This window comes from Gymnogyps californianus, chromosome 1, assembly GCF_018139145.2.
Source record: "Gymnogyps californianus isolate 813 chromosome 1, ASM1813914v2, whole genome shotgun sequence".
Classification (NCBI taxonomy): domain Eukaryota; kingdom Metazoa; phylum Chordata; class Aves; order Accipitriformes; family Cathartidae; genus Gymnogyps; species Gymnogyps californianus.
In genome coordinates, this window is record NC_059471.1 from 69,023,242 (window position 1) to 69,048,607 (window position 25,366).

Genomic DNA, 25,366 nt, shown 5'->3' on the forward strand with positions numbered 1-25,366 from the left:
TGAGTGCATGCTGCAGCATCTTTCAGTGTTCCAGGAGAGGACAAAGCATCACTCTGTCCTACATCCCTGAGAATGTTTCCTACATGTAGAGTCTGGTTAACAAAATGCCTAAGGATATGTTTACTGGAGACACGTCCAAGAGGAAGGCGACCTTCAAAGAACTGATACTTTGCCAGAGGCTCTGCAAGCACGTCTTTTTCCATTCCTGTAACATTGAGCTTGTGTCTCAGGTGTTTCTCCTTGGGACGTTTTTCTAGAATGGTGAGGAAAAGATAATTGGGCTAGAGAGGACTTTTATATGTATGTAACTTTTCTAATTTTCATCTGGTTTTAGGTCTATGGACCTGGAACTCAGACGAGAGCTTTCCAGTATGTCAGGTAAGCCTTGTTCGTACTGTCCAATATTTACTTCACTTGATGGTTCTTTATGCTTGGCCAACTTTGTATGCATGTGCATTTTAGTCAAAGAAATTATGTTCATTCTTAGGCCAGCTTTACGTTCAGAAGGGAGTGTCGTGGTTTAACCCCAGCCAGCAACTAAGCACCACGCAGCCGCTTCCCCCTTCCCCCTCCCAGTGGGGTGGGGAGGAGGAAAGGAAAAAAAGTAAAACTCGTGAGATAAGAACAGTTTAATAACTAAAGTAAAAATAAAAATACACTACTAACTAAGAATAATAATAATTGTGATGAAAAAGAATACAACAACAACCAAAAAAAAAAAAAAAAAAAGAAGAAAAGACCAGTGATGCACAATGCAATTGCTCACCACCCGCTGACCGATGCCAGAGCCACGATCCCCCCTCCCGGCCAACCCCTCCTGTTTATATACTGGGCATGACGCTCTATGGTATGGAATACCCCTTTGGCTAGGTCTGGTCAGCTGCCCCGGCTCTGCTCCCTCCCAGCTTCTTGCACACCTGCTTGCTGACAGAGCATGGGAAACTGAAAAGTCCTTGGCTTAAGATAAGCGCTACTTAGCAACAACTAAAACATCAGAGTGTTATCAACATCATTCTCACACTAAATCCAAAACCCAGCACTGTACCAGCTACTAAGAAGAGAGTTAACTCTGTCCCAGATGAAACCAGGACAGGGAGACACTGAAGTTTTTAAAAGTACCAAGAAACAAAACGTTAGTTGGTTTAGAACTTTGAATTGAAATATTAACATGTTCTTCCCTCCAAGGGACAGCAAGTAATGGGTAGGTAAGTTTTTAACGCTGAACAGTTTGTCGCTCCTTGCATTTTAATGCAATACTGCCATCTTGTGTCGTTGGGGCTGCTGTGGTCAGTGCGTGTGCCGTACATGCACGTGTCCCCTGCCGGGGGAAGGAACCGGTTGAGGGGGTATTGCTGTAGCTAATATTTGCAGTGTAAGCAAGGCCAAAATGTACTTTCACTACGAAAAAGTGAATCAGTTGTCAGAATCTTTTGTTCTGTCGTGCTAGCTAAACTTCCGTGCCAGGCTTCTGGGTTGTTTTAAGCATTCTCAGCTTGGAAATTTTCTTTCCCTCTGCTCAAAGTAATAACAGCGGTGACAAACGTTACGGAAACCCCATCAGTTCAAAGTAGCCACTCCTTTCCTGATTATAAGTCATAATGAAAGGGATCTGGATTTGTATGTCCAGGGGCAAGCTGCTAAGTTTGTTGCTGATAATCCAAAATAACGTTGGATTATTTTGCTGGGGGGAGGTAGCACCAAAATATTGTTTTTTAACAAACTTGGTTTAAGAATTTCTGAAAGCAACTCTCAAACAACAAACTGCAAAGCAAGTGGTGGTGTCACGTGCCTCTGTATTACAACTTACTCTATTCCGTTTGAAATGTGTTGGAAATGGACCTTTAAATATGCTTGGGTACTAGAGGGAAGAGGAAGTATTAATTGTTTTTTAGTAACTTGATATGTTTTTTATATTCTTTCATATGCTCAGATGAACTGTAGCCAGTGTATCCCAAAGATAATCGCCCTTTCAAACTAACCTCCGGTTCAGTATATCTTAGAATAGGGACTGTGGAACAAACAGCCAAGGAAAACATGCACCCATTGAAGTGTACACTGTAAATCTGATTTCAGCATTCCTCAGCTGCCTGATCTGCTTTACTGGAGCTCTGAGGAGGCAGCTTTCTTTTTAGACAAGAATTTTATTTATAGGGAAGTGGAAATTGCCTCAATCTGTTCTTCCCTTTTTATAGTGATCTTGTGAATGGGTTGGTGGCGTTAATGAACAGCAATGTCAGCAGTCCTGTCAACTTGGTGAGTATGAGAGCTCCACTCTGTTGTGTTTACTTTGCAGGGGCCAACATCACCCCTGTTTTCCTTGTCGTCACTGGTGCTGATTTGTAGAAGAAATAAATGGAGGAAAAAAGCTCTTTCCATTATGAATAATGCATTCTTCCATGTTTTTTCTTTATCAATAAGATGATTAAGCCCCTAGATGTTGAGATCTTGTAGTTCCAAGAACAGGATAAATTTTCTAGAGTTTTTCATTTGTTTTAGCAAAAAGATTTATGTAATCAGAATATTAAAAAAACTGAACAAAATATGAGCAGGGGGGACACACAAAATACACCAAGGAAATAACTGAAGTCTGGTTTTAATGAAAAGAAACACTGAAGGAATACTTAGCTCTAAAATAATTAGAAATAACTTCATACTAGCCTTGATTAGAGGAAAATGGGATAGTATTTGATGGTATAATTTTCTAATATTGATTAAGGCTGCTTAGAACTTAACTTTTCTAATAAGATTTTTGTTCTGTCCCATTTGTTGTCACCTTATTCTCAGCAGTGGATATAAGAATAGAAAAAGGATGCATATGCCAGGTCATTTCTGTGTATGCCAACTTTTACCAAATCAGATATTCAACTCTGCAGGGCAGTTGTTCACTAGATTGTCCTTTTTTACTGTGGCCATGAATTCATTTCTATGTTTCTGTCCAAATGCTGGTATTTTTAAACCCCATCACATGTTTTGTTTCCAGAAAACTCAATGTTTGAATCTATATGTACCTAAATGTTCAGCTCTAGCTCAAACAGGATGTAATAAAAAAGAGTTTTGCAACCAGGAAAGCTAGGGATGGAGGGAATTGAGTCTGATGAAGATGAGCTAATGCTAACAGGAAGCTTTCAGCATTTTGTCCTGAAATGTTGATCGGAGTTCACGTGCAAGTTGGTTTAAAAAAAAAAGAGTTAAGAAAAGGAATATTGTATAGGAAAGCAAGTAGCCCTTATACATATTGATATGTAAGCTGTAGTAAATACGGAAGCAGTTGTTTGCAGCTAAATTAGTTTGGTTTCCTAACCTTGGATGAACTGAGAATTTAGCATACTTCATCACATTGTCTGTCCTCAACTCAGCAAAGTCCTTGAATCCAGATTTCAAACTGATGATGTGGTTGCGTGGGCTGCTGAGTGGCATATGCCTTTACTGTGATTGACGTGCATTTGTCCATTCTTTACAGACTGATTTTTTTTGGGCACCCCCCTACATACATTGAATTACCAAGGCAAATGTAATGGAGGGCAACTTTTGTAATGAGTATGGAGCTTGTCAAAGTTACATTTTTTTCATCAAAGTAGGAATAAGGCATAATGTGTAGCTTTTTCAGAGTTTAACATGACGCTGTTAGAATCGTCTCATGTCAGAAAGCTAGCATGTCATAAGGTGTTTAATTGTTATTGTAATGAATATCCCTTCTATTTCTAGGGAAACCCAGAAGAGCACACTATCCTAGAATTTGCCCAGTTAATTAAAAAACTTGTTGGTGAGTATGATAAGTAGTTCTTAGTAAAGCTTAGGAAGTACGTATTGTCATTAGATGATTATTACTTGATTAGTGTGTGTAATATATGGATAATTTGTCTTTGGATTTCTTAATAACTTTATCAAAGGCATTTAATTGTATCCTGATCATATAATTAAATATTAATAAGATAATCCAAATCCTCTCAATTGTATGTAAAATACTGCATGAACAGTAGAACGAATACATTCTGTGTATCTGTGCAATCTATACCCATTATTTTGTATAACATTTGTGCATTTTTTTAGCTTTGTTTTGGCACAAGGACGATACATAAATGTAAAACACATGAATAAAAACATCTTGCATAACATCTTAGCTGAAATATGGATACTTCAGCAAGGTGGTTCTTCACAGTTATGCAGGCTGTTCTCCTTCAGCTGCCATTAAAAATCTCATGCTGTGGTGACAGTCTTTCTGTGCTTTTCACTACCTACCAGTGACTCTCGCAAGGGCTGTCAGCACCTCCCTTGTATGTGGCTGGGAAGAAGACACTGTGGCTTTCTCTTCGTTCTTGCTCTGATACCTGTAGCAAATCAGAGCTCTCAAGAATGGAAGCGAAGGGCTGTGCTTAGTCTTCTGGTGCGGCTTCCTAATGAGGTGAAATACACTGATGCCATTAGCCAAGGCTTTTTAGTCTGTAGATTCCAGAAGTGCTTCTGAGGGATCTGAAAAAGACAAGTTCAAACATACAGTACAGAAGCTGATGCATGTGATGTTTCTAATACAGGACTATCACCTCTGGAAAACTTCTGTGAATGCACATATCGGAAGGAAATTGAAAATCACAGCACCAAACCCATCAGGCACATAGAATAATTGTTACCTCCGTGTGTCTGTCTGTTCACAAACAACTTGATCTGTTTCAGTCTGCCCGGAAAGGCGGTTTAGCTCTACATCCATAAAATCCCGCAGTAACATGGCATGTAAACTATTTGCTAGATTTGGTTAGAGAAATTGTCCTGTTTCTGTGTATTGTCATGAGGAAAGGCAAGTACTATGTTGGCTATTTAAATCAGACTGGAGAGTATGGGCAAAGAGGAAGTGAAGTCCTTCTACAATGCAAAAGTGCTAAGAGAATCACAGAATGGTTGAGGTTGGAAGGGACCTCTGGAGGTCATCTGGTCCAAGCCTTCTGCTCAAGCAGAGCTACCTACAGCCGACAGTGGCCCAGGACCATATCGGACAGCTTTTGAGTATCTCCAAGGATGGAGACTCCACAACCTCTCCAGGCAACCTGTGCCAGTGCTGGGTCACGCTCACAGGGAGAAAGTGTTTCCTGATGTTCAGAGGGAACCTCCTGTGTTTCAGTTTGTGCCCACTGCCTCTGGTCCTGCCACTGGGCACCACTGAAAAGAGCCTGGCTCCATCCTCTTTACTCCCCCATCAGGTATTTGTACAGATGGATAAATTCCCCCTGAGCCTTCTCTTCTCTAGGCTGAACAGTCCCAGTTCTCTCAGTGTCTCCTCATAGGAGAGGTGCTCCAGTCCCTTCATCATCTCAGTAACCATTACTCTCTCCAGTATGCCCACGTCTCCCTTGTACTGGGGAGCCCAGAACTGGACCCAGCTCTCCAGATGTATCTCACCAGTGCTGAGTAGAGGCGAAAGATCATCTCCCTCGATGTGCTGGCAGCATCCTCCTGCTGCAGCCCAGGATACCATTTGCTTTCTTTGTGGCAAGGGCACATTGCTGGCTCATATTCAACTTGGCATCCCCCCAGACCCCCAGGTCCTTTCCTGCCAAGCCTCTTTCCAGCTGGTTGGCCCCCCAGCCTGTACTGCTGCCTGGGGTTGTTCCTCCCCAGGTGCAGGACTTTGCACTTCTTGTCGAACTTCATGAGGTTCCTGTCAGCCCTTTTCTCCAGCCTCCTTTCTCGAGGTCCCTCTGGATGGCAGCACAACCCTCTGGTGTATCAACAACTCAGTATTGACCCAGTATTGACCCCTGGAGTACACCAGTAGTTACCGGCCTCCAGCTAGACTTCGTGCCACTGATCACCACCCTCTGGGCCCGGCTGTGCAGCCTGTTTTCAATCCACCTCACTGTCTGATCGTCCAGCCCACAATAAGGATGTTATGGGAGACAGTGTCAAAAGCCTCACTGAAGTCAGGGTAGATGATATCCACTGCTCTGCCCTTGGCTACTGAAGCAGTCATTTCATCGTAGAAGGTTATTAGACTGGTCAAGCATAACTTCCTTTTTGTGAATCCATGCTGAAATCTTTGTGAAATGCTTTGTGAATCCATGTTGCTGTGGGACAGCTGGTTCACCCAGCTGTTGCATGCAGTGCAGCTCTGTCTGTGGAAAGCATTTCAGTGGTAGAATTATGAAGCAGAAAGCTGCAGAAAGACCTGATGCTCCAATAGGTAGGAAAGATGTAAATGCAAAGCATAGTGAATTATGGATGATAACGCACAGTCTCTTGTTTAATAGGCAGTGGGAGTGAAATCCAGTTTCTCTCAGAAGCACAGGATGACCCTCAGAAACGAAAACCTGACATCAGAAAAGCCAAGTTATTGCTTGGCTGGGAACCTGTGGTATGTACAGCTGTATTACTGTTGTGTGCAAAAACACAGGGAGGCAGAGGGGGATGGGGGAGGACTACATACATGATAACAATACATTTCAGTTACCATAGTATCTGCTTAACACAATCTCCAGGACAGTTGTTTAAAAGGCCGTCTCTTGTGTGTTGCCCTAGCTCACAATTCAAGAACTGCTGGGTAAGATTGTATGGCCTGTGCCATGCAGAAGAGCAGATTAGCGTTAGCATTTGTAACAGACTTAAGTAGAAAAAAAATATAGGATAGACATTTTAACTTTTTCACATGTGTATTATGAAGTGTCTGCCTTTCTGTAAGCCCGATGAATCTTTTGAAATACATGATACATAGTTATGGGAGCTAATGAGTTTGCTGTTGTTGCTGCAGTCCTCATTCCTGTTTTGCTGTGGTAACATGCATTATGGAAGGAAAAAATTGCTTTTATTTAATTAAAATATTTTTAGAAAATCTTTGGAGCAAGACTATTTTTAAGATTATCTGTAACATCATTGTAAACAAAAAGTTTGTTTGGTTTAATAGGGAGAAATATGAGCACCAGAAAGAAGTTCTGGTTTTTAGAGTTTGTTTAAAGGGAAATATGTGAAACTCAGGCAAAACAGAAGCTAGCCAGAGAGAGATGACACACTTCTATTTTTTTTATTCTGGTGGACTGGAGTAAACCAGAATAGGAAGCCCTTATTTTGGACTACAGGTATCATATGTAGAGGTGTTCAGGGCTTGTTCTGTGTGGTGATAAGCTTGAAACATGCTCAGGGTTAGTCTAACATCTCACCACCCACACTAATGTCTGTCCACCTCTAAAGCTTAGTTACCAGCCATCTGAGGTGATGTCGAGATTGTGGTTGTTCTGCACAGCTAATATGCGAGAAATGCAAAATGCCCATGGTTGTTGTTTTTTCCTTTCTCAACCTTTTTGGTGAAGTTAACTGTGTATAACTAGGCATAGCTGATGATAAGAGCTGGTTTGTTTGGGGAGGTAAGGTCTACTTTAATCCCCAGAAAGGGTGTGACTTTCTTAGCCAGCTCCCCGTTCTAGCTAGCACAGTGGTTTGTAGGCTTTTTTAGATTTGCAGACAAAAATCTTTCCAGGAAACTGTGAACCTATCTAGTAATTGTAAGCCTATTAATAGCAAAAGGTAGCTCCAGACCCTTCTGAAAGGATTCACAGAGGCACCGGATATTAATAGAATATGCCTGAAAGCACAAGGACGATGGCAATTATTTGTATGTGATTTAAGAATATCAAATGAGATACTGGATGATAATTTGTATCCCTTTTTCTGTATATCAACGGAGCACTGAAGAAATAAAAACTTAAAAGAAAAACCCACCACCTTTATACCTTTCTGTGGTATATACCATTCTGTGAGATTCTGCGAAAGAGGATCTTTAATCATTAAAAACAGAAGGGGCTTAAATTTCTGTGTGCTTATCTCTTTCAATATATTAGGAATTGAAAGTAGAATTATGTAAGTCTGTTTTGACACTAAACAGACCAATCATAACCATCTGATGAGAGTTAAATTTGTTGGGGTTTTTGACTTACTATGTCAGAAAATATATCTGATGTTTAAAAGCTAACATGCATTAGCAGTGCAGAGATGTAACCAGTATGTGGTGCTGTTAATACTTATATTGGCTAAGAATGAGACTTCCTAGCAGTCTTTTGATAGCTGTATTAAAAAAGATACTGTTGTGAAAAGAGCTGATGTGAACTTAGAGTGATATGATTCTCTCCTCGCTTTTGGGAACAGGTCCCATTGGAAGAAGGCTTGAATAAAGCAATTCATTACTTCCGTAAAGAACTTGAGTATCAGGCGAACAATCAGTATATTCCCAAACCAAAACCTGCAAGGATGAAAAAAGGAAGAACAAGACATAACTGAAGACTGTTAGTTGGACAGGAAACTCCCTGCTTGACATTTGACGGATGTAATTTTTTTTTCTTCTTGTTTTTTTTTGAGAGAGACTTTGAAACAGGTATCATGAAGAACAAACTGGAATTTCATTCTGAAGCTTGCTTTAAAGAAGTGGATGTGCCTAAAAATAACAAACAAATATTCCCCTTCCCCTGCAAATCTTGCCTTGCACTTTTTAAATCTGTCTTTTTATGTAAAATAGAGTAGAAGCATCTTTTAGTATCTTCAAGTTTTATATCTTGCTGTGAGATCATTTTGTTGTGACTGTCCTTGACAGTTTTATTTACTGGTTTCTTTGTGAAGCTGAAGATAAACACAAACGGGATGGAAAATGCCAATTTATTTATAAAATGGGTACTATAAAATAGGAGATGTTCTACTATGCATAAGAAAAAAGCTAGTGGTATTGTCAGGTGAGAGATACTGACATCTAAGTATAAAGGAGTTTAAAAGAATTCTGTATGAGAGCTTTATGTATTCTTTAAAGGAGAGATTTTTTCAAAGGTTTAGTTTTAGTTGTACACTTGAATTTGAGATATTTTCATTGATTACCATGGATAAGGATATTTTGAATCACTACTGTGTTGTGCGTACTCTGGGAATAAAGTTAATGTATTATTGGTTACAGTGGTTGAATATGCTATTTTAATAAAATATTGAAACTTCTATTTGCTAGTTGCAGGGTTTCACTGTGGGCACTTCTCTGGCATTACCCATCTGTGCATTTATTGTATATTAATTAGAAAGTAACAGTCTGTAAATAATCGGCTCAAAGTTAATAACTTTGGTCTTTCATTGCTTGTCTCTTAATAGATGTATAGGAAGGGCTGCAGGATGTCTGTTGAAATAGATCGGATAAAAACATCATGATTTATTCCAATTCAGGTAGTTGATAGTGATGCAGGAGTGTAAGATTTTCTTTAAACCATAGAGTCTAACTTCACCCTCCCTAACTGAGGAAATGTTTCTATTTTAAGCAGTTATTGAATTGTCAGTAAATGCTTTCAACTTTGATAACTATGCCTGTCATCTTAACAAAAAAAAAAAAAAAAAAAAACCACAAAAAATCCAATTCCCCTTATTTTTAATAGTTCCCCTTTATTTTTAATACCTAAGACTGGATACCTAGGAGGGGAGATGGGCAGTGGGTTTTTAAAAGGTATTTTGGCTTAGTGCCACTCAAAATTGAAAATCCTAAATCTCATCAAGCAAAGTGACTTGACTTTATCTCATTAAAGTTTGATGTTTTATTAGCTTTCGCATATCTTTCGGTTGATGGTCGAAGCGGGAGTTACCTGTAGTGATGACTCAATGCCCGGGACCCGGGGAAGACTCTGGGAGCAGTGTGGTATTTAGGCCCCCTTGTCTGAGCATGCCGTCCGCCGGAGCCTCCCAGTGCTTGCAAGTCTTGGAGTCCCATCCATTCTGTCTGGTAAAAGTTCCCTAGGACTCCAGCAATGATGGGGCTGCTGTGTTTGTTTGCGTGCCCTGTCTGGACCGGGTCTGCAGTGATCCTTTTAAGACAAAACGGTTTCTTCCCTGCTCACGTGCGCAGGTTTTCTTCTGGTGGAAATCTGCCATGCAACTAAGATGGGGAGCCAGGGAGCATTTTCCTGTCTGGACTCAGAGGTAGAATTTAGGTATTACACATTGCCTCCATCTTTTCACAGCTGAGCAGCTTGAGGTCTGCTTTTTGTTTGAAGCCTTTTTCTAGGTGCTCGGGCTGGGCATTTATTCCATATTAAATTGCCTGAAAAGTACACCATGGTGTACGTGCTCCAAATGTGCCTGTAACCTGTCATTACTGATACACTCACAAAGCACAGCCTCTCTCTATACTCAAAACCACAGCTGGATGTACGTGAAAGTAGTGCCCACTGCTTTAATAGTTCTGTGGTGAGAACTATTAATCAGCTCCCAGCACGGTGTTTTTAACCCTTGAGCTCAGGATTATGTTTGGGGGAAGGTGCTCTTTCTCCTTTGTATTTTACTCCTCATGCAAATTGTGCCACTGGATGCCAAAGCACCTGTGAAGAGGTGGTGCGCAAGGGTGCAACCCTAGTCCAGCGTTTAGAGCAGCCATTGAGAATAAATGGGAGCTGTGGGTGCCAGCTGTTACTTCCAGGGCTGGTTTTCATTTAATCCAGTGACTTCAGTGCAAAATACGTGAACTGTACTGGAACAAGCGTGCTTCTGGAGACTAGCACAAAATGTGTGTTTCCCCCCCACCCCCCCAAAAAAAAAAAAAATCCCTCAGGAGGTCTGAACGTTCGGATACTACAGATACGAATTTAAAAGCTTTTTAGGTTACTTCACAGCCTGACCTCCTTCATAAAAGGAGCAAATGGAAGAGAGGGCAAATGGCTGGTACCAATACAACCCATCTGTGAGTGTGTGGCATGCCTCCCACTGGGCCTGAGTGACAGACTGTATTGATTTGCTGCTTTCCTTGTACTGTTTCTGGCTTTTGCTTCAGAGGTTCCTGGTTCAGTTCCCGTATTCTTTCTAAATAGTGTCTTCCGGAAACAGCAGCTGAGGCAGCTGTTGCCCTTTGTGTTTGAAGCTGGTGACTGGCCTTCTACCTGATTCAAAGGCCATGAATCGTGGGTGTTAAAACAGTGTCTGCTGGTGCTTAAGATTGAAAGTCTGGGGTAATTTCAAGTTTGGTCTGGTCTGAACTGGGTCTTCGAGAAGGCAGATGAGGGTTTGCATGTCTGCTCCCATCTGGGGTTAAACATCCTGGTAGGAGAAAGAGGCATCAAGTTTGCAGGGAACCGCAGGTAAGAAACAGCTGCTGCCTCTCCAGAAGAGCCACTTTTGATGGAGGGCAGTGGAATACAGCGCTGAAAGCTTGGAAACATAGGACTTGGGAGGAGTAAACGAAGCCGAGACGTGTTCTCATTTCCATGCCTGAACACAATGTATTGTAATTCTCTTTTTTTTTTTTTCCCAGGAGATTTGAGAGTTGGCATTTTCTGCTGTTACCTGGTCAGGCAGGCAAGGTAAAACTACATGACCAGATTTGCGGTGCCTATCACAGTGATCTGCACGAACGGGCAGCTCAGCCGGTGTTGGATGCAAGTCCTCCTCTCTCAGTAGGGAGTATGCAATGTAGCAGAGGTCTGTGGTGAACTGGCCAGCTTGGTGCTGGCGAGCGAGATCAGCCTTCTAGAAGCAGAGGTGTGCAAGGCATCCACTGCTGTGGATTCCTTGAACCTCACAAGGAGGACCACTCTTGCTGCTGGAAGCTATTGCAGTGCGAGATCCGCAGTTGGATTTTTTTTTTTTTTTTAATCATAATGTACTTTTGCTTTATTTCTATATATAGGCTGCTCAGAAGCACTGTAAACCACACTGCTGGTCTACAGACAAGCTACGGTGGGGGCTTGCAGACCTCATTTATTTTAAGTAGTTCCATGAATGCATAGTCTAGAGAAGCCTCATGTCTATCTTTAGGTTAGAGTTTTTGCTATGTGGGGAAATCATGATCTAACAGTCTTCCTGTGTCTAGGGTGTTTGCAGCTTCTCTTAATGTATATAGACTCTGGCGGGTTTAGTAGCCAGTGAGCTTACCGCCCTCTGGGCATTTATCAGTGTCTCTCGGTCATCTATTTTTTTCAATACATTTTTAGAAATGTAATATATTTGAAAAAACTTTCACTTTTGTCAGATAGGGTTGGAATTGAGTTTCAAAGTTGAGAGAGAGAGGCAAGGGAGGAGGGGGGAGACACAAAACACGATTGCATAAATTTGTTAGCCTTAGAGAACAGGCTACAGAGGGCAAAACAGGGCTTTGATTAGTGTGATGGATTGAGCTAGTCCCCAGTCTTATTAGTATTGAGTTTAATGCTACTTGAGGCCAAGAAGTCCTTGAAGGTTGTTAGAAGCTGATCAGAGAAGACTTGTCCACAGGAAGAAGATGCTTTGTTAATTGCAAGGGAAGTATGTACTTCACATTGCTAGCCCTGACATCCATACATCCCCTCCCTGAAATCAGTGGGAACGTAGCCACCACAAATCCGTAGTTGCTCTGTTGTGAACATTTCCCTGTGCTTTGATCACAAGTGGCAGGAGAAAGGGAATGCCTTATTTGCGGCTCTGACTCAGAGCTCCCAGGAACAGCAGCAATAGCTCTGGAGAAAAGCAGGGCTCCTTTTGTATGGCAGGAGGTGTCTGAATGCGATTCCATATCAACAGGGAGGTTTTGCTGAAATAACAATTCATATTTCTTGCAAAACACAGACTCTGGTTCTCTATTCCTTTTCCCAGTCCCTTTCCTTCTCTCGCTTGCCTATTCCATAATAGCAAACGTGGCAACAACTTTTTGTCCACCTTGTTCTGTTGCCCTTTACAGCCTGGAACAAGCAACAGCTGGTTCATTCTTGCTGTGTTTTCCCTAGTTTCTGACATGCTCTTCAGCAAGGAGGGGGATCCTCCGAATACCTTGGTCCATGCCATGGCTGAAGCAGCTGGAAAGTCCAAAACATGAAGCCACAGGGAAGTGTGGGGTGGCCTTAAGTGCTATCAAAGCCAAGCACAGCAGTCTGGGCTCTGTCCACCCCACTGCAGAGAAAGCTGTTTTGAGCAAGGAAACCTGCATCTTCCACCTGGGAAACAGTCCTGGGATAAAAGCGCCCAATCCCCCATCCCCAACGTGTTTGTGTTACAAGTAAGAACGTAAAGGGAATGAAGGCCCCTCCAAAAAAAAAAAGAAAATACATACTTAAGGCTGCTGATGAAGACACTGGATTTGGAGAGAAAGACCTCTGTCTAGACTTGGGGGGAGTATATGAGAGCGGCTGTGGGGGCACGGCAGTAGTACTTCCATGCTTTGACAGAAGGGTTACCTGGCAGGCATTATCAGCAAAGGAGGCAGGACTGCCCTACCAGTCCGACTGACGGACTTGCCTGGCTGATGCCCGCAAACTGGGGGATGTGGCAGCATCGGGTCTTGAAACATGAAGCGCTGGACCACGGCCAAACCGTTCCTGTTCCGTAGGGAGTCACAATGAACAATGGCTGCTCTTCTGTCTTGGTGGAGAGGTTACGTGATGTCAATGCCGGGATGGCTGGGGATGATGATGATGTGAAGCGCCCTGGGCTGTCTGCACAGCAGAATAGAAAGGCTGGGAGGGGGCGCGCAGTTTTGTCTGTGTTTTGGGACAGAAATAGTCAAAGGAAATTAACTTTTGTTAATGTAGTTAAGTTTGAAGCACTCTGTGCATATTTGACAAACAATTTTTTTTTTTTAATAGTTTCCCTCCTTTTGCCCAAACCGGCGATGGCTCATACCTGCTTGCATTCTTTGCAGCTTGTACTTTTGCATCATTGCCACTGCTGCACTTCAAATCAGGCGGACCCCTCTGCAAGAAGGAAGGTGCCCTCCCCTCAGAGCTATTGCTTTGTGGTGGGTTGACCCCAGCCAGCAGCTAAGTACCCGCACAGCCGCTCACTCCCCCCCACCCCAGTGGGACAGGGGAGAAAACAGGAAGAGCAAAAGTGAGCAAACTTGAGGGTTGGAGATAAGAGCAGTTTAATAAGTGGAGGAAAGAAGGGGAAAAAAAAAAGTGATGCAAAGGCCACTGACCGGCAGACTGATGCCCCGCCACTCTCTGAGCGATGGCTACCCTGGAAGACAAAACCCTCACCCCCTTTTTCCTCTTCCCAGCTTTTATTGCTGAGCATACACGGCATGGAATCGGTCAGTTTGGGTCAGCTGTCCCACCTGTGTCCCCTCCCAGCCTCTCACCCACCCCTAGCCTACCTGCTGGGGGACGGGGTGGGAAACGGAGAAGGCATGGACGCTGTGCAGGCGCTGCTCAGCAATAACTAAAACAGTGTTGTGTTATCAACACTGGTTTAGTCACAAATCTAAAACACGGCACCCTATGTGTTGTTATGAAGAAAGTTAACTCTATCCCAGCCAGACCCAGTATGTGGTGGGAAATTTCAGCATGCAGCACAAAGTAATGGAAAAATTTCTTTCTCTTTTTTCCTCTTAAGACAATCCAGAAGAGAGAGATCGTAGGCTTTGTTGTGAGCCTGCAAGGCACAGAAAGCTGCTGGACTGAGTCAGCCTGCAGGAATGGATGGAGTTTACTGTGGCCTAGGGAGGGATGGTATTTATTTACAGCACTTTTTTTTTTATTCTTCCTTATCAGCAGCTCTGAATTCCCAGTTGTAAATTCTGGGAAATGATGGAAATTATCAGCATGGTTCAAATGTTGCCAAATTTGGTGCACTTTTTTGATAGGACACAAAAATGGAAGTATTCTTCTAGGAATAGGTGTTTTCCAACTATGCAAAAGAGTGTGCTTGACTCAGAATATGATTATTCCGTGTTTGGAATAAAGGGTCTTCTACTGAGGAAATACGCCAGTTTCAACCGATTAAACTGGCAAGGATTCTGCTAAGAGCAAGCGCTCCAAAACCTAGGGGAAAGCTGAGTTTTTGGAGCATGTTAGGCTAGCGCGTATTTGTGCGTGCAGAGGAGAAGTGACTAACATGTTTGTTCAATTTGGCTCCCTCGGCAAAAAGCTGTCTCCCTGGAAGCGTTCCTGCAGGGAGCGGGATAGTGCTGGGCTGCCTCTCCTGGACACCAGTCCATCACACAACGGGGGCTTTAAGTGAAAGATTAGGAAATACAGTTAAGAAAGAAGTAAGTGAAGTGTGAAGAATGGTGTTACCATGATCCATGCTTTGGAAATTTCTTGTAAGCTTTAGATGACAGACAGCTAAAGCATCCATGCTGTCTTCTCTGACTGCTATAGTTTGCAGTAGACATTTCATCTCTCTTTATCCTGATTCTTCAGCTCCAGAAGTCATGGAGCAGCCAGCCTTCCTCACCTGCCCCTGCCTGGTCCTCTACGCTTGTCAAGCTCCAGCAGTACTTTCCCCCACCAAGCTCCCCCTGAAGCCCCTGACAGCTGACATCTCCCTCCGAGGCTTAGGTCTGTGTGAGGACTTTCTCTACAGTAACGAGAGAGAAGCAGCAACGTGGCTGATGTTGCTGTGGTAGAAAAGTTGGTCGTATTTCAGGGTTCTTAACACACACAACCCCACCAACCAACCCCCCTTTAATCCACTGTACTTCATTAACAAACACCCGGTCTCCGATATATTTTGGTGCTCAGCCTAATGTGTATAGATTCCAGTTTGAACTGGGGATAGAGGGAACTTCACGGTAGGAAATTACATCTGGGGACTGTGTTGGTTGCTATCTGATACTAACTTCCTTTTAAGTAGCTTAGTTTGTTATTTAATTCCCTGTTTCAAGCTAGACTGAAAGCTTGCAGCTAAGTGGAAAGGACACAAAGGGGAGTATTCATCAAAGATAACCTTTGGGTTATCGTGCCTGGGAGGGGTTGGGGCCACTCAGGTTAGATGCTCTGTGTCTCAGCAATTACTTCTGAAGTCAGGTTCCTGCATTGAGCCCTTTCCCCAGAGAATCCTTTCCTTTCACAGGCTTTGCAGGTAGGCGAGTCACTCTGCAGTGAATTTAGCTTTTGTGAACATCTGTGTCCTTGCCCCAACAGGAACTGTAGAAGCGCCATGTCACACGAGTTTGGAGGGCTGTGTGCAGTAGGTATGGAAACAGCAGAGAAGGCAACAAGGCAGCGCTTCAATTGAGAGCAACGTGGTTGGATTTTTTTTCTTTCCCCCCAAGAATAATTGGATTTATTTGTTGACACAAATCTGAATGAGCAGGCACATCTGAAATGTATTGGCTTATATTTCGTATTCGATATGCCAAACTAGATGATATAATGCAATTTTGCAATTGATTGTAGGAAAGCAAATGAAAAAGCCCTTTAAAAAGGAATCTGTAGTAATACAGTTGGAATGAAACTTGCTGTTACAAACTCTACTAAATAATGGCAACCTGTTTATTTTATCAAAAAAAGCTTTATTTCTATAACACTTTATATATAGTGTACTACTAAGTAACGATAATTAAAAAAAAGTCATATTGCTTTCTTCAAAGTCTGGCAGTTCCTTTACTCTTGCTGTTCTACACGAATAGAAGGAAAGCAGGGTCATTCTGACTGAGGCAGGACTTGGCCTCGCCTAACGCAGCCCTATAGGCACCAGCTATAGTAGGATAAATGGCATTAGTAATCATCATAGTTGACACCGGCTCCGTGCCTGAAGGTGTGTGGATTTCGTGGGCCAATTGGTGAATCTTCATCATAGTGGTGTTGGTAGTATCCACCATAGTATTCATTACGAGCACGCCCTAAGCTTGTCCAGTAGGAGATGTCATCTTCAAATTTCTGCCGAAAGAAGAAAATACTTGCTTTCCAAGCCTGAAACTTTACAACGAAGAGAGTGAAACAGAAGTGGGGCAAGAGGTTCCTTTTGTCTCTTTCAGAAATTCAGATCCTTTGCGTATTTGTCAAAACGAAATCTTTAGATCTAAGAGGGTTTGTGACTTGTACCTACCTTCTCTGTGGGATTATCAGGGTCCCGAGTGCAGGAATTGTCCTGCCCAGCCCCACCTGGGACCCCCACACCCTCTGCCCACTGCAAAGGGCTTAAACTGAGAGCGCCTGCAACTGAAACGTGCACTGAGCGCCTTTAATATTTCTATTACCTTTTCAGTGGTGGACTATAAAAATATTTCAATCTTTTGCACTTAAAAATCTAAAGGTTTGGTCCTCCGTTGCCCCATGCCTTTAGTCACGATGTCCCTGACTGCAAAGTGGGTGCAACAGGCTTTTGCTTTATGCCTGTGATCTTTCACTCCCATTTTGCATGGGTAAAAACGAAGGTACAGTGCAGCCTTCTAGCTATGGAAATGCAATAAGCAGGTCAATTCTGCTCACAACAGCAGAGGAAAAACAGTGTGCAAGGATATCAAATACTTGCCAAGCCAAAGCCTTCCCTCTGAATGACTCTTTGGAAATATTTTTGGCTGAGATTTGAAAAAAAAGTTTTGCAAAATACACAATGGGTAAGTACGGCCCAAGTCCTTTGCTGGAACAAACAGTTATTTCATTGTTAAAACTGTCTTAATACTCAAGAAAACCTACTAAGTGGATTCATTGTATCCCACAACAGGCCTCATTTCAGTTTTTTAAATGCATGCAGTAACTCAGAGGAGAATTCATCTTATGTGCATGGTTTGTCCTTATTACTTACTTCTTGGTATTTGCCCCCAGTCTTCAGTTTCTGATGCATAAAACCACTTTTCCTATTTTTCCTATTCCTATTGGGGGAGGGGGATATAGTCATGCTGTTAAAAAGTCACTTTTGTCTGCATAATGTCCAGGAGGATACAAAAAAATGTATCCTTCATTATTTCAGTCCAAGCAAAGGATTATTTTTCTAATTGTTCCAGCTTTGAAAATGAGTGCATTCATCTTCTAAGCAATCCACATAGCATGAAGGTCCAAAACGTACTCCAGCTTGCCTGTGCCAATGCAATCTCATTAAACGTATTCACGCAGCTGACAGAAGCCAAGAATTCAACATCTATAACTATTTTTACCTCTTATTAACGTAGAAATTATTCTACATGTGGGACTGCAACTAAATGCACATTTTTCGCCCTATTTCAGCATCTGTTTAGTAGAGCTTTGTGCAGAGCTGGGAACTCTTGATTCCACTCCAGTGTTTTTACTGATTAACTGTTTTTAAAAAATGTGTCCTTCTCATTTGAAGGGAGGTTGGCTGCACATGATCAGATGGTTTTCCTTTCACATTTAGAGTCGAGGCACAGCTGCCGGTGCTCGCGACGGTCAGGGGCTGCCCGCACCATGGAGGCACACGCGTGCGTTAGGTACGTAATGTTAGCGCAATTTCATTGAGGAATGCCAATCACAGCCAGCTTGGTGTGGATTTCTCAGCATGTTAAAAAGCAAATTGATTAGGTTGAGGCTGCCAAATTAATTTCCTGAAATACGATTGATTGCTTTGGGTCTGGCCGCCTATTTCTCAAAGCAAACTTTGCCTGGTTGCAATTTATTAAGCTCAAGTTCAGTAGCAGGCAAGAGCTCCACGCAAGATTTTAATGTAATTTTTTTCTATTAACAAAGTAACGCAGAAATCTCCAACAAATAACGGAGCTTATATTTCTGTGCAACGTTTGCTACTTTAAAAAAAGAAACCGCAGTATCTGTGAACAGAAGCAGGGCAGCTTCTCCCTGGGTGCCCCCGTGGCTTTGCATCCGCGCTCGCAGCCGCTCGCTCTTGAAGCCCTACCGACCCTTGAAAGCCTTCTACTCACCGCCTCATCGAATCCCAGGTACAGGAACTGCTGGTACCACTGCTGGACGTCGGGCTGGCTTCTGTCCCACAGCTGACGCCTCTGGCGTCTCAGGCTGCTTAGGAACTCCTTGGCCGCCGCTTCTTTCACTGACACCTCGGGCTTCGTGGCAACAGGGGCTGAAATTAATTCCCCCCCAAAAGGCATGCCAGGAAATTTTTAGTCAGCCTGCAGCGTACCGCTTGCAGCAAGTAAGAAAATGCTTCTCGCATCGTGCCATCACCTTTGTGCTGGCAGCGCACATGGGCGTAGCAGCAGTAACAGTAATAAATCCAGGAATCATCGATGTAATAGGATTTCTCAGCTACCTTCATTCTCTTGGATTTTCGAAAAGCTGTTCTGAGCTCAAGGACAGAAGCTAAGTGAGGAATGTAAATAAATAAACCCAAACTCAAAGAGCATATACACAATGTGTTTGTGCTTTGAGGAGAGAGCAGGAGACTAGCCTCTGCGTGCTGCTGTTGCAGAAATGGGAATGAAGATGAGAGGTGAAGTTAAAAGGTATGAAGAAACTGGAGAAACACTGCTAACTGATTAGGCTGTAATTTTTGAATCTGTTGTGTAAAAATGTAGTTTTTAAATAATGAGTGCTACTAAATGCCCTGTATGCCTGATAATAAAAGCCCATCAGGCTTTCATAGCACAGCGCTTGGTGGATGCATGGGAATGCCCTCAACCTGCCAGACCCAGACGTGCCATCTGGCTTGCCCCATGCCTAAGAGGCAGGCAGTTTGCTGTGGCTGCTAGAGGAATTTATGTACCTCCAAAAGGTATGGATGCGAGGACTGGCTAGCCCCCTGCCACGCATGGAAATGATAAGACGTGGTATGATGTTTGGTCTTCCCATGAAACAAGAAGCATGCGTAGGAGTAGGAGGAATGTCTTGGCTTCAGACAGTTCATTGCAATGAGGGAGAGACCAGGAACACGGGTGTGGATGGGGATTTTCGGAGGATGGGAGGCAAGAGGCTGGGGCAGACAGGGAAGTCAGGTGGAGATGTGAAAACCATTGAAGCAGGACCCAGGCAGACTCACGGGGGAGGCAAAGGACTGCAGCGGGAAGGAGATTCAAGAGGTAAAAGCGATTGATAGATGAGTTGTCACAGGAAGAGTGGGAAACAGCAGGCTGCCCTGTGGTGATGAGCTGTAAACTGATAACTCGCCGTGCACTTGAGCTGGGTATTATTACTGGGAAGCGGGACAGCTGAACAAACGCCATGTGAATGAGCCTCGCACAAGGGACACTGCCAGCAAGGGAACCAGTACTGTGTACTTAGCCTGCTCGCTTTAGCGCACAACTGGAAAAGGGGAGTGAGGCTGGAATTAAGGGGCTGCATATTCCCTCCATCATCAAGTCAAGGCTTTGCAGTTCTTCCTGGTCTGGGCCGTGTTGCCTGCACACTCCAAAAGCCTCCCCTGGGGCGGTCCCTCTCACCAGGGGACCTGAACAAACAAGTGGATGCTGCTGGGGCGCAGGGAGGGCGCCTGTTGCAAGCGGTCACTCCTATCCGCATGCAAGCACTGCAGAATGGTGAGGCAGGGAACCCACACACAAGGAAAACAGCCGTGGGTGGGGCGTGCATTTTAGGGCTGGCAAGAGGTGGTGGGCAATGCCAGGAAAAACCCAGGGAGAAGTTAGGCAGGCTTGCAGAAAGCGGGAGTGCCCTCTGCGGAGGTGTAAATTCTTTGCCTCAGCCGTACAGCAGGCTGAGGGGCGGCAACCAAAACTTCTGGGGTGTTTCGGCCTGCCCCCCCATCTGCTGCAGTGCTGCTTGTCCCCAGCGAGCTCTGTTTCCATCCCCTTCCCTCAACCAGTGAGCCATTCCGTGCATCTGCCCGCTGAGCCCTTGGCCATCATCTCTCCCATAGAGAGAGCAGTCTTCCAAGAAGGACGCACACGTGGGGCTAAGAGGACAAAGGGAACAAGTCAAGGCATTGCAAGCAAGCCCAGTTTGCACCTTTTCTTCTCTGCACCTGAGCCAGCAGTATTTCCATGCCTTATAATTCTTTGGAAAAGCTTGTGACTTCCCAGAATAAACCAGATAGATAAACGCCACGTCTGCCATGCACTGGAAAAGGTAGGTGCTAGACACTGCGCAGAGCAAAACGCAGGCGTACTGCCTGAGGCTGGGAACCCCGGTTTTCAGAGGGGGCTGCGATAAGCAGAGCCTCCAGCCTTGCCAGTACCAAGTTCCAAACAGACATGCAGGCACAGGCTCCGTATGCGCAGGAGGTTTTGGTACGGTATGTAGCGAGAGCGGCTGCACGCTACCAGCTTTGAACTGGGTGCTTGTACACTGCTCCTCTGACTGCCCTCTTTCAGCTGGAGATAGATAGAGTGACAACACATCGGCAGCTTTGACCGATAGCAACTGACTCAAAGGAAAAATAAGGGAAAGCACTTTGCTGTCTCTTTACTTACCTTCTCGTTTCTGAAGCAACAGTTTAAGCTTATTTCCCCTTGAAACATCTAGACAAGTAAAAATAAAACACATACATTTACTGAGAAGGACGTAACAACAAAAAAAAAGATCATATCTCAAAAAATACTGAAAGCATTTTTGTCATAGCTCCAGCCCAACAGGCAAAACTCCGCAGCAAGTTTCTCCCAGTGCCTCCCTTTGCTCCCGTTTCCACGCTCGAGCGCAACATACGCTGCAGGGAAGCTTCTGACACTCCAGCTCTTCTTGGCAAGGGAACCCTGATACTGGCCACCTTTGCCAATTAAATTATTGTGTTTTTCAGCAGAAGACCGCAGCCGGTACCAGTAGCGTGACCCAGCATCCAGGGCGGCACGATAACCCTGGAAAACCCTTGTCACTGAGCAAGGGGCATGCTAACAACCGGACTGCTTCAAAATTTTCCCTCGCCGCCTGTCCCAAAGCCCATCAGAGCTGTCGTCCTGCTGACACCCTTTCCCAGAAGGGATCCGAGGCTTTAGCCCACGGCCGGGCAGTGCAGCGGGAGACCCGCAAGGGCTCGGCTGCTCCGAAATGCTTTACTCAACAACAAGCTCTTTAAAAAAGATGCTCAACTTGCACAAGTTTTGGAGTGCCCGAAAGCGTCCACCCACGCGTCCACGCGGGACGCCAGGGGAAGGCTTCTTCCCACTCCCCAGGACGTGCCGGGCTATGTTTTCCCTCCCCGCACCCCGCACCCCGCACGCCGGCCCGGTTGCTCACTCACCGGGGGCCGCGCAGAGCAGCGGGAGGAGGAGGAGGAGGAAGAGGAGGAGGAGGAGAGCGGCCCCGGGCAGGGCCCCGCGGGGCCACGGCGGCGGCATGGCGGCAAGGGGCGGCGGGCGGTGCGGCGCGGCGCGGCGACCCACCTGGGCGGGAGGAGACGGAGAGGATGGAGACGGAGATGGCGACGAAGGGAAGGGAAGGGAAGGGAAGGGAAGGGGCGCCCCAGCCCGCCCGGCTCGGCCCGGCCCGACGCCACGGGGAGGGGCGGGGAGGCGCCCGGGTGGCGGGGGGGGGGGGGCGAGGGCAGCCGCGGTGCGGTGCGGGTCTGGGAGCACCCCCGCAGGCAGCGGCATGAGCGGGGAGCGCTCCCGACCCCGGCAGCCCCTGTGCCGCCCCGGCATCGGCAGCCGTGGGCTTCCGTGGGCTTCCGTGGGCTTGTGCCCTTTGCGCTCGAACGTGGAGCGAGCTGCGTTTCGGTAGGACGAGGCATCCACCCTTTTGTTTGGCACGGCACGGTTTGCCAGTTCCCAGCAGCGCGGGGTTTTTGGGGGGTTACGCATATTATTACTTAATAATAAGGGCAACAGGCAAAGACCTTTCAGCCACTCAAATTCAAAAAAATTTCAGCCACTTGAATTCAAAAAAAGAAATAGCTGCAGCATGTCATTTAACGTTTCTCTGCATATAAAGGCGGTTTGTCAGTTGCCTGTAACAGCAGATGAAAATTGAGAGCTTGTCTTGGTGGGAAAATGAAATCAGAATCAACCAAAGGTGGCTTAGTTCAGGGTTTTTTTTCTCCCTCTCCCTCCCTTCCACCCCCCAAGTCCACAGAAAACCGCAATGCATTTTAACTGATCAGCTTTAAAAAGTAATTCCGATTTCTTTTTTTACATATAGACAGGTTTAGCTTATAGTAAGAACTCAGGGACCAAAAGCCAAGCTCACAAACTAAAAGCCCTTGCTCAGCAGGATCGTAACTGTAATGGTGCCTAAACTTGCGCTGCCTTTTCCTAATTCGGACTTAAGCTTCCCTCAGCGAGTTCGGCTTCTCTCAGCTCCTTCCCCTGCAAACACCCCAGATGAAGCCTAGTGAAATCCTTGCCCGTCCCCGGACACAAACCTCTCTCTTCCCTCGCAGCAGAGATCCACAACACTCAGGAGACGGTTACGGGCGTCTCGCCTCCTGCTGAAGCTGTGCCAGGGTACAGCGAGGAGCGCGGGAGGGATTTCGGGGGAGGCGAGGGTGAGCGAGGGAGAGCCGGGCTCTCTCTGTAACCTACTTGTGAGAAATCTGGCAAGCGCCAGGGCCTCGGCTCCCTGATCCAAGGATTGTTTCCACATTGGTTGCAGATGAATATATACACACACACTGTATATACTGTATATATTGTAATTGTATATAAATATGTATATTGAATACATATGTGTATATATACATAGATGCGTGTGTATGGCGAGGGAGCAGTGCAGTGGTGTGGCGACTCCCTGTGACGAGATGTGGAGCCCATCAATGCTGTTTCAGGCACAGCTAATTGTGAGGGTTGGACAAGACTCTATGGCTGGCTCTACCACTCACTGTAAAACGCAGAAGCAGCACCAGCACGGGCTGGTCCTTCAGCGGTTCCCCAGCCCCAGTCTGAATTGTCACTTCAGGTGACCGACCCTGATTGCCCCACGCATCTATCCCCTTGTGAAAAAGTACTTGGAGCTGCACCCAAAGCTTTTCCCCTGCCTCCCTCCGCCCCCCCAGCACCCTCAAGCTAACGCTCAGGCCTCTCTGCTCATCCCAGTTGAAGCGGCAGCGGCAACAGCTTGAAAAAGCAATATGTGGTCGCTCCAGCCAAAGTGCCCCTGGCTCTTTGCAGGAGCCACGGCTTCGGGGGGGCACAGCGGGACGGAGCAGCACCTTCCAGACCCCTGTGATGGAAGCACGCCCATAGGAGGCTGGTGTCCCAGCTCAACTCCCATGCAACTGGGAACCAAAATTAGTTTGTCCTTTCTGTCACTGCTTTTGAGTGGTTTTTCCCTATAGCCCCACGTTTCAAGTGTCAGCAGACTTAACACCGTGTGTTGGAGCAAACGCCCCTTCTTCTGAATCAAGGCACTCTTTCATCAGCTTAACGTTGACAGCCTCTTTACTAAAACCACCTGAGGTTTTTGGATAGCTAGTTGCAGAATATAGCTAGAAGGGACAGCAGTGAAGAGCACACATGTAAGGCTACATGAAACAACCATGTAGATAATTTATAAAACCAGGGCGATAACTCATGAATATTTATGGTCTACTGCTATATCGGTAATGGCAAAGGGTGTTTTGTTCAGCTGGTCAGTTTATAACAAGCCTTGCATGGGAGCTGGGGCTCTGCAGAACTTCAGGTACTTGGTGCCTCTGGACCAAGGCAATACAAAGCACAAAACCTCCTCCGGATACCAAATATATCACGATGACTCAAGAAACTGCTGAGATAAAATGCTATCATCTGGTGAAACCCAGAGAATGGATCGACTCGAGTACAAGGTTATTGTAGAAAATAATTGCTCTAGTGGTGGAAGAAGTGATTGACAGAAGAATATAATGCTCAGGGTTAAACTGAGTGCAGTATCTTCCCAGAAGAGGTCACTTTCTCAGTTCAAGGGACAGAAGTTTTTGACATAAAGTAAAAAAGTTGTGTAAAAATATAACACCAATTCTTTTCAAAACAGTGGTGAAAGGTGACTGTTATTTTCCCAGTAGCAATCTTTATTTCTGTTCCAGGTTGTTTTAAAGACTAAGGCAGTGTTGCCCTGGTGTTGTAGTAAGAAGACACATTTTTTTTTCTGCTGAGCTTGTGACTACTGCATCACTACTAGAAGTATTTACCTTCAAATGAGTATCTGTGTTTATTGACATGCCTGCGGTACCCCTTTCTGCTATTTGCCATGTAAAAACACAGCTGCTGTGTGTGCAACTGGTACTGCGGTGTTTTCCTGTGTTCTCTCCATCAGCAGTGACATCACCCTCTTTAAAACATCCCTTTCTTCAGCACGGAGGAGTTTAAGGCTTGTCTTAGGGCTTGGTTTGCCTCTGCTGGCACGCCAGTGCTGGGAGCTCTCTGCCAGCACGGCTGCGCAGCATCCCCAAAGGCTCTAAGTAAGCAAGTCTGCACTAGTGATGTCATTTGGTTAAATGTCTTTCATCACCACTGGTGACAATGGTAGACTCTCAGTGTCAAAACTTTGTTGAAAGATGTTAATTAATGTTGTCAGCAGGACTGTTCCCCAGACAGCTCCGGGATGAGGAGCGGTGAGCCCCTTTCACGCACGGTGTAAAACTCCATCAAGGCCCTTCGCGTACTGGGGACCGCCAATGGGAGGGATGCCTGCGGCAGGATGGCAAAGGGGCTGGCGGGTTTCGCCGTTTCGCCAGCATGGGGCTGGGCTGTGGTCTTGCAAGCCTGCGCGTTGAGGCAGAAAATTGGGAGCAATCCAACAGAAAGCCGCTCTGAGCCCGACCTTGAGAAACAACGGGCAGGAGCCAGGCAAGGAGCTCGCTGGAGCCGGAGAAATCCCGATCGCTGAGCCTGCTGCCGGCCAGCGTTGTCTTCGGAGCCTGCAGGACTTTGTGTATATGTTTTTGGGGGTAAGCA

The 25,366-nt window shown here is 45.2% G+C and overlaps 2 protein-coding genes across 7 annotated transcripts in view; one reads left to right on the forward strand and one right to left on the reverse strand.

Moving 5' to 3' along the window:
* Positions 1 to 9,047, forward strand: part of UXS1 (UDP-glucuronate decarboxylase 1) — a 69,957-nt gene extending 60,910 nt beyond the window's left edge. For 2 of the 6 annotated variants that reach the window (XM_050897093.1, XM_050897101.1), the window contains exons 11-15: positions 335 to 378; positions 2,193 to 2,253; positions 3,706 to 3,763; positions 6,240 to 6,343; positions 8,125 to 9,047. In XM_050897093.1, the coding sequence (XP_050753050.1) occupies positions 335 to 378; positions 2,193 to 2,253; positions 3,706 to 3,763; positions 6,240 to 6,343; positions 8,125 to 8,256 (399 nt within the window). In that variant the 3' untranslated portion in view covers positions 8,257 to 9,047. The remainder of the gene's footprint in view (positions 1 to 334; positions 379 to 2,192; positions 2,254 to 3,705; positions 3,764 to 6,239; positions 6,344 to 8,124) is intronic. The other 4 variants (XM_050897129.1, XM_050897139.1, XM_050897110.1 and 1 more) reach the window with 2 other exon arrangements.
* Positions 9,048 to 16,003: 6,956 nt separating this feature from the next.
* ECRG4 (ECRG4 augurin precursor) lies at positions 16,004 to 21,892 on the reverse strand. The gene is made up of 4 exons (XM_050897152.1): positions 21,742 to 21,892; positions 20,978 to 21,025; positions 18,518 to 18,696; positions 16,004 to 16,562 (listed from the first exon to the last, which is right to left on the reverse strand). Exons 1-4 carry the CDS (start codon positions 21,836 to 21,838, stop codon positions 16,401 to 16,403), a joined length of 486 nt encoding a protein of 161 aa, XP_050753109.1. The 5' UTR covers positions 21,839 to 21,892; the 3' UTR covers positions 16,004 to 16,400.
* Positions 21,893 to 25,366: the final 3,474 nt, after the last annotated feature.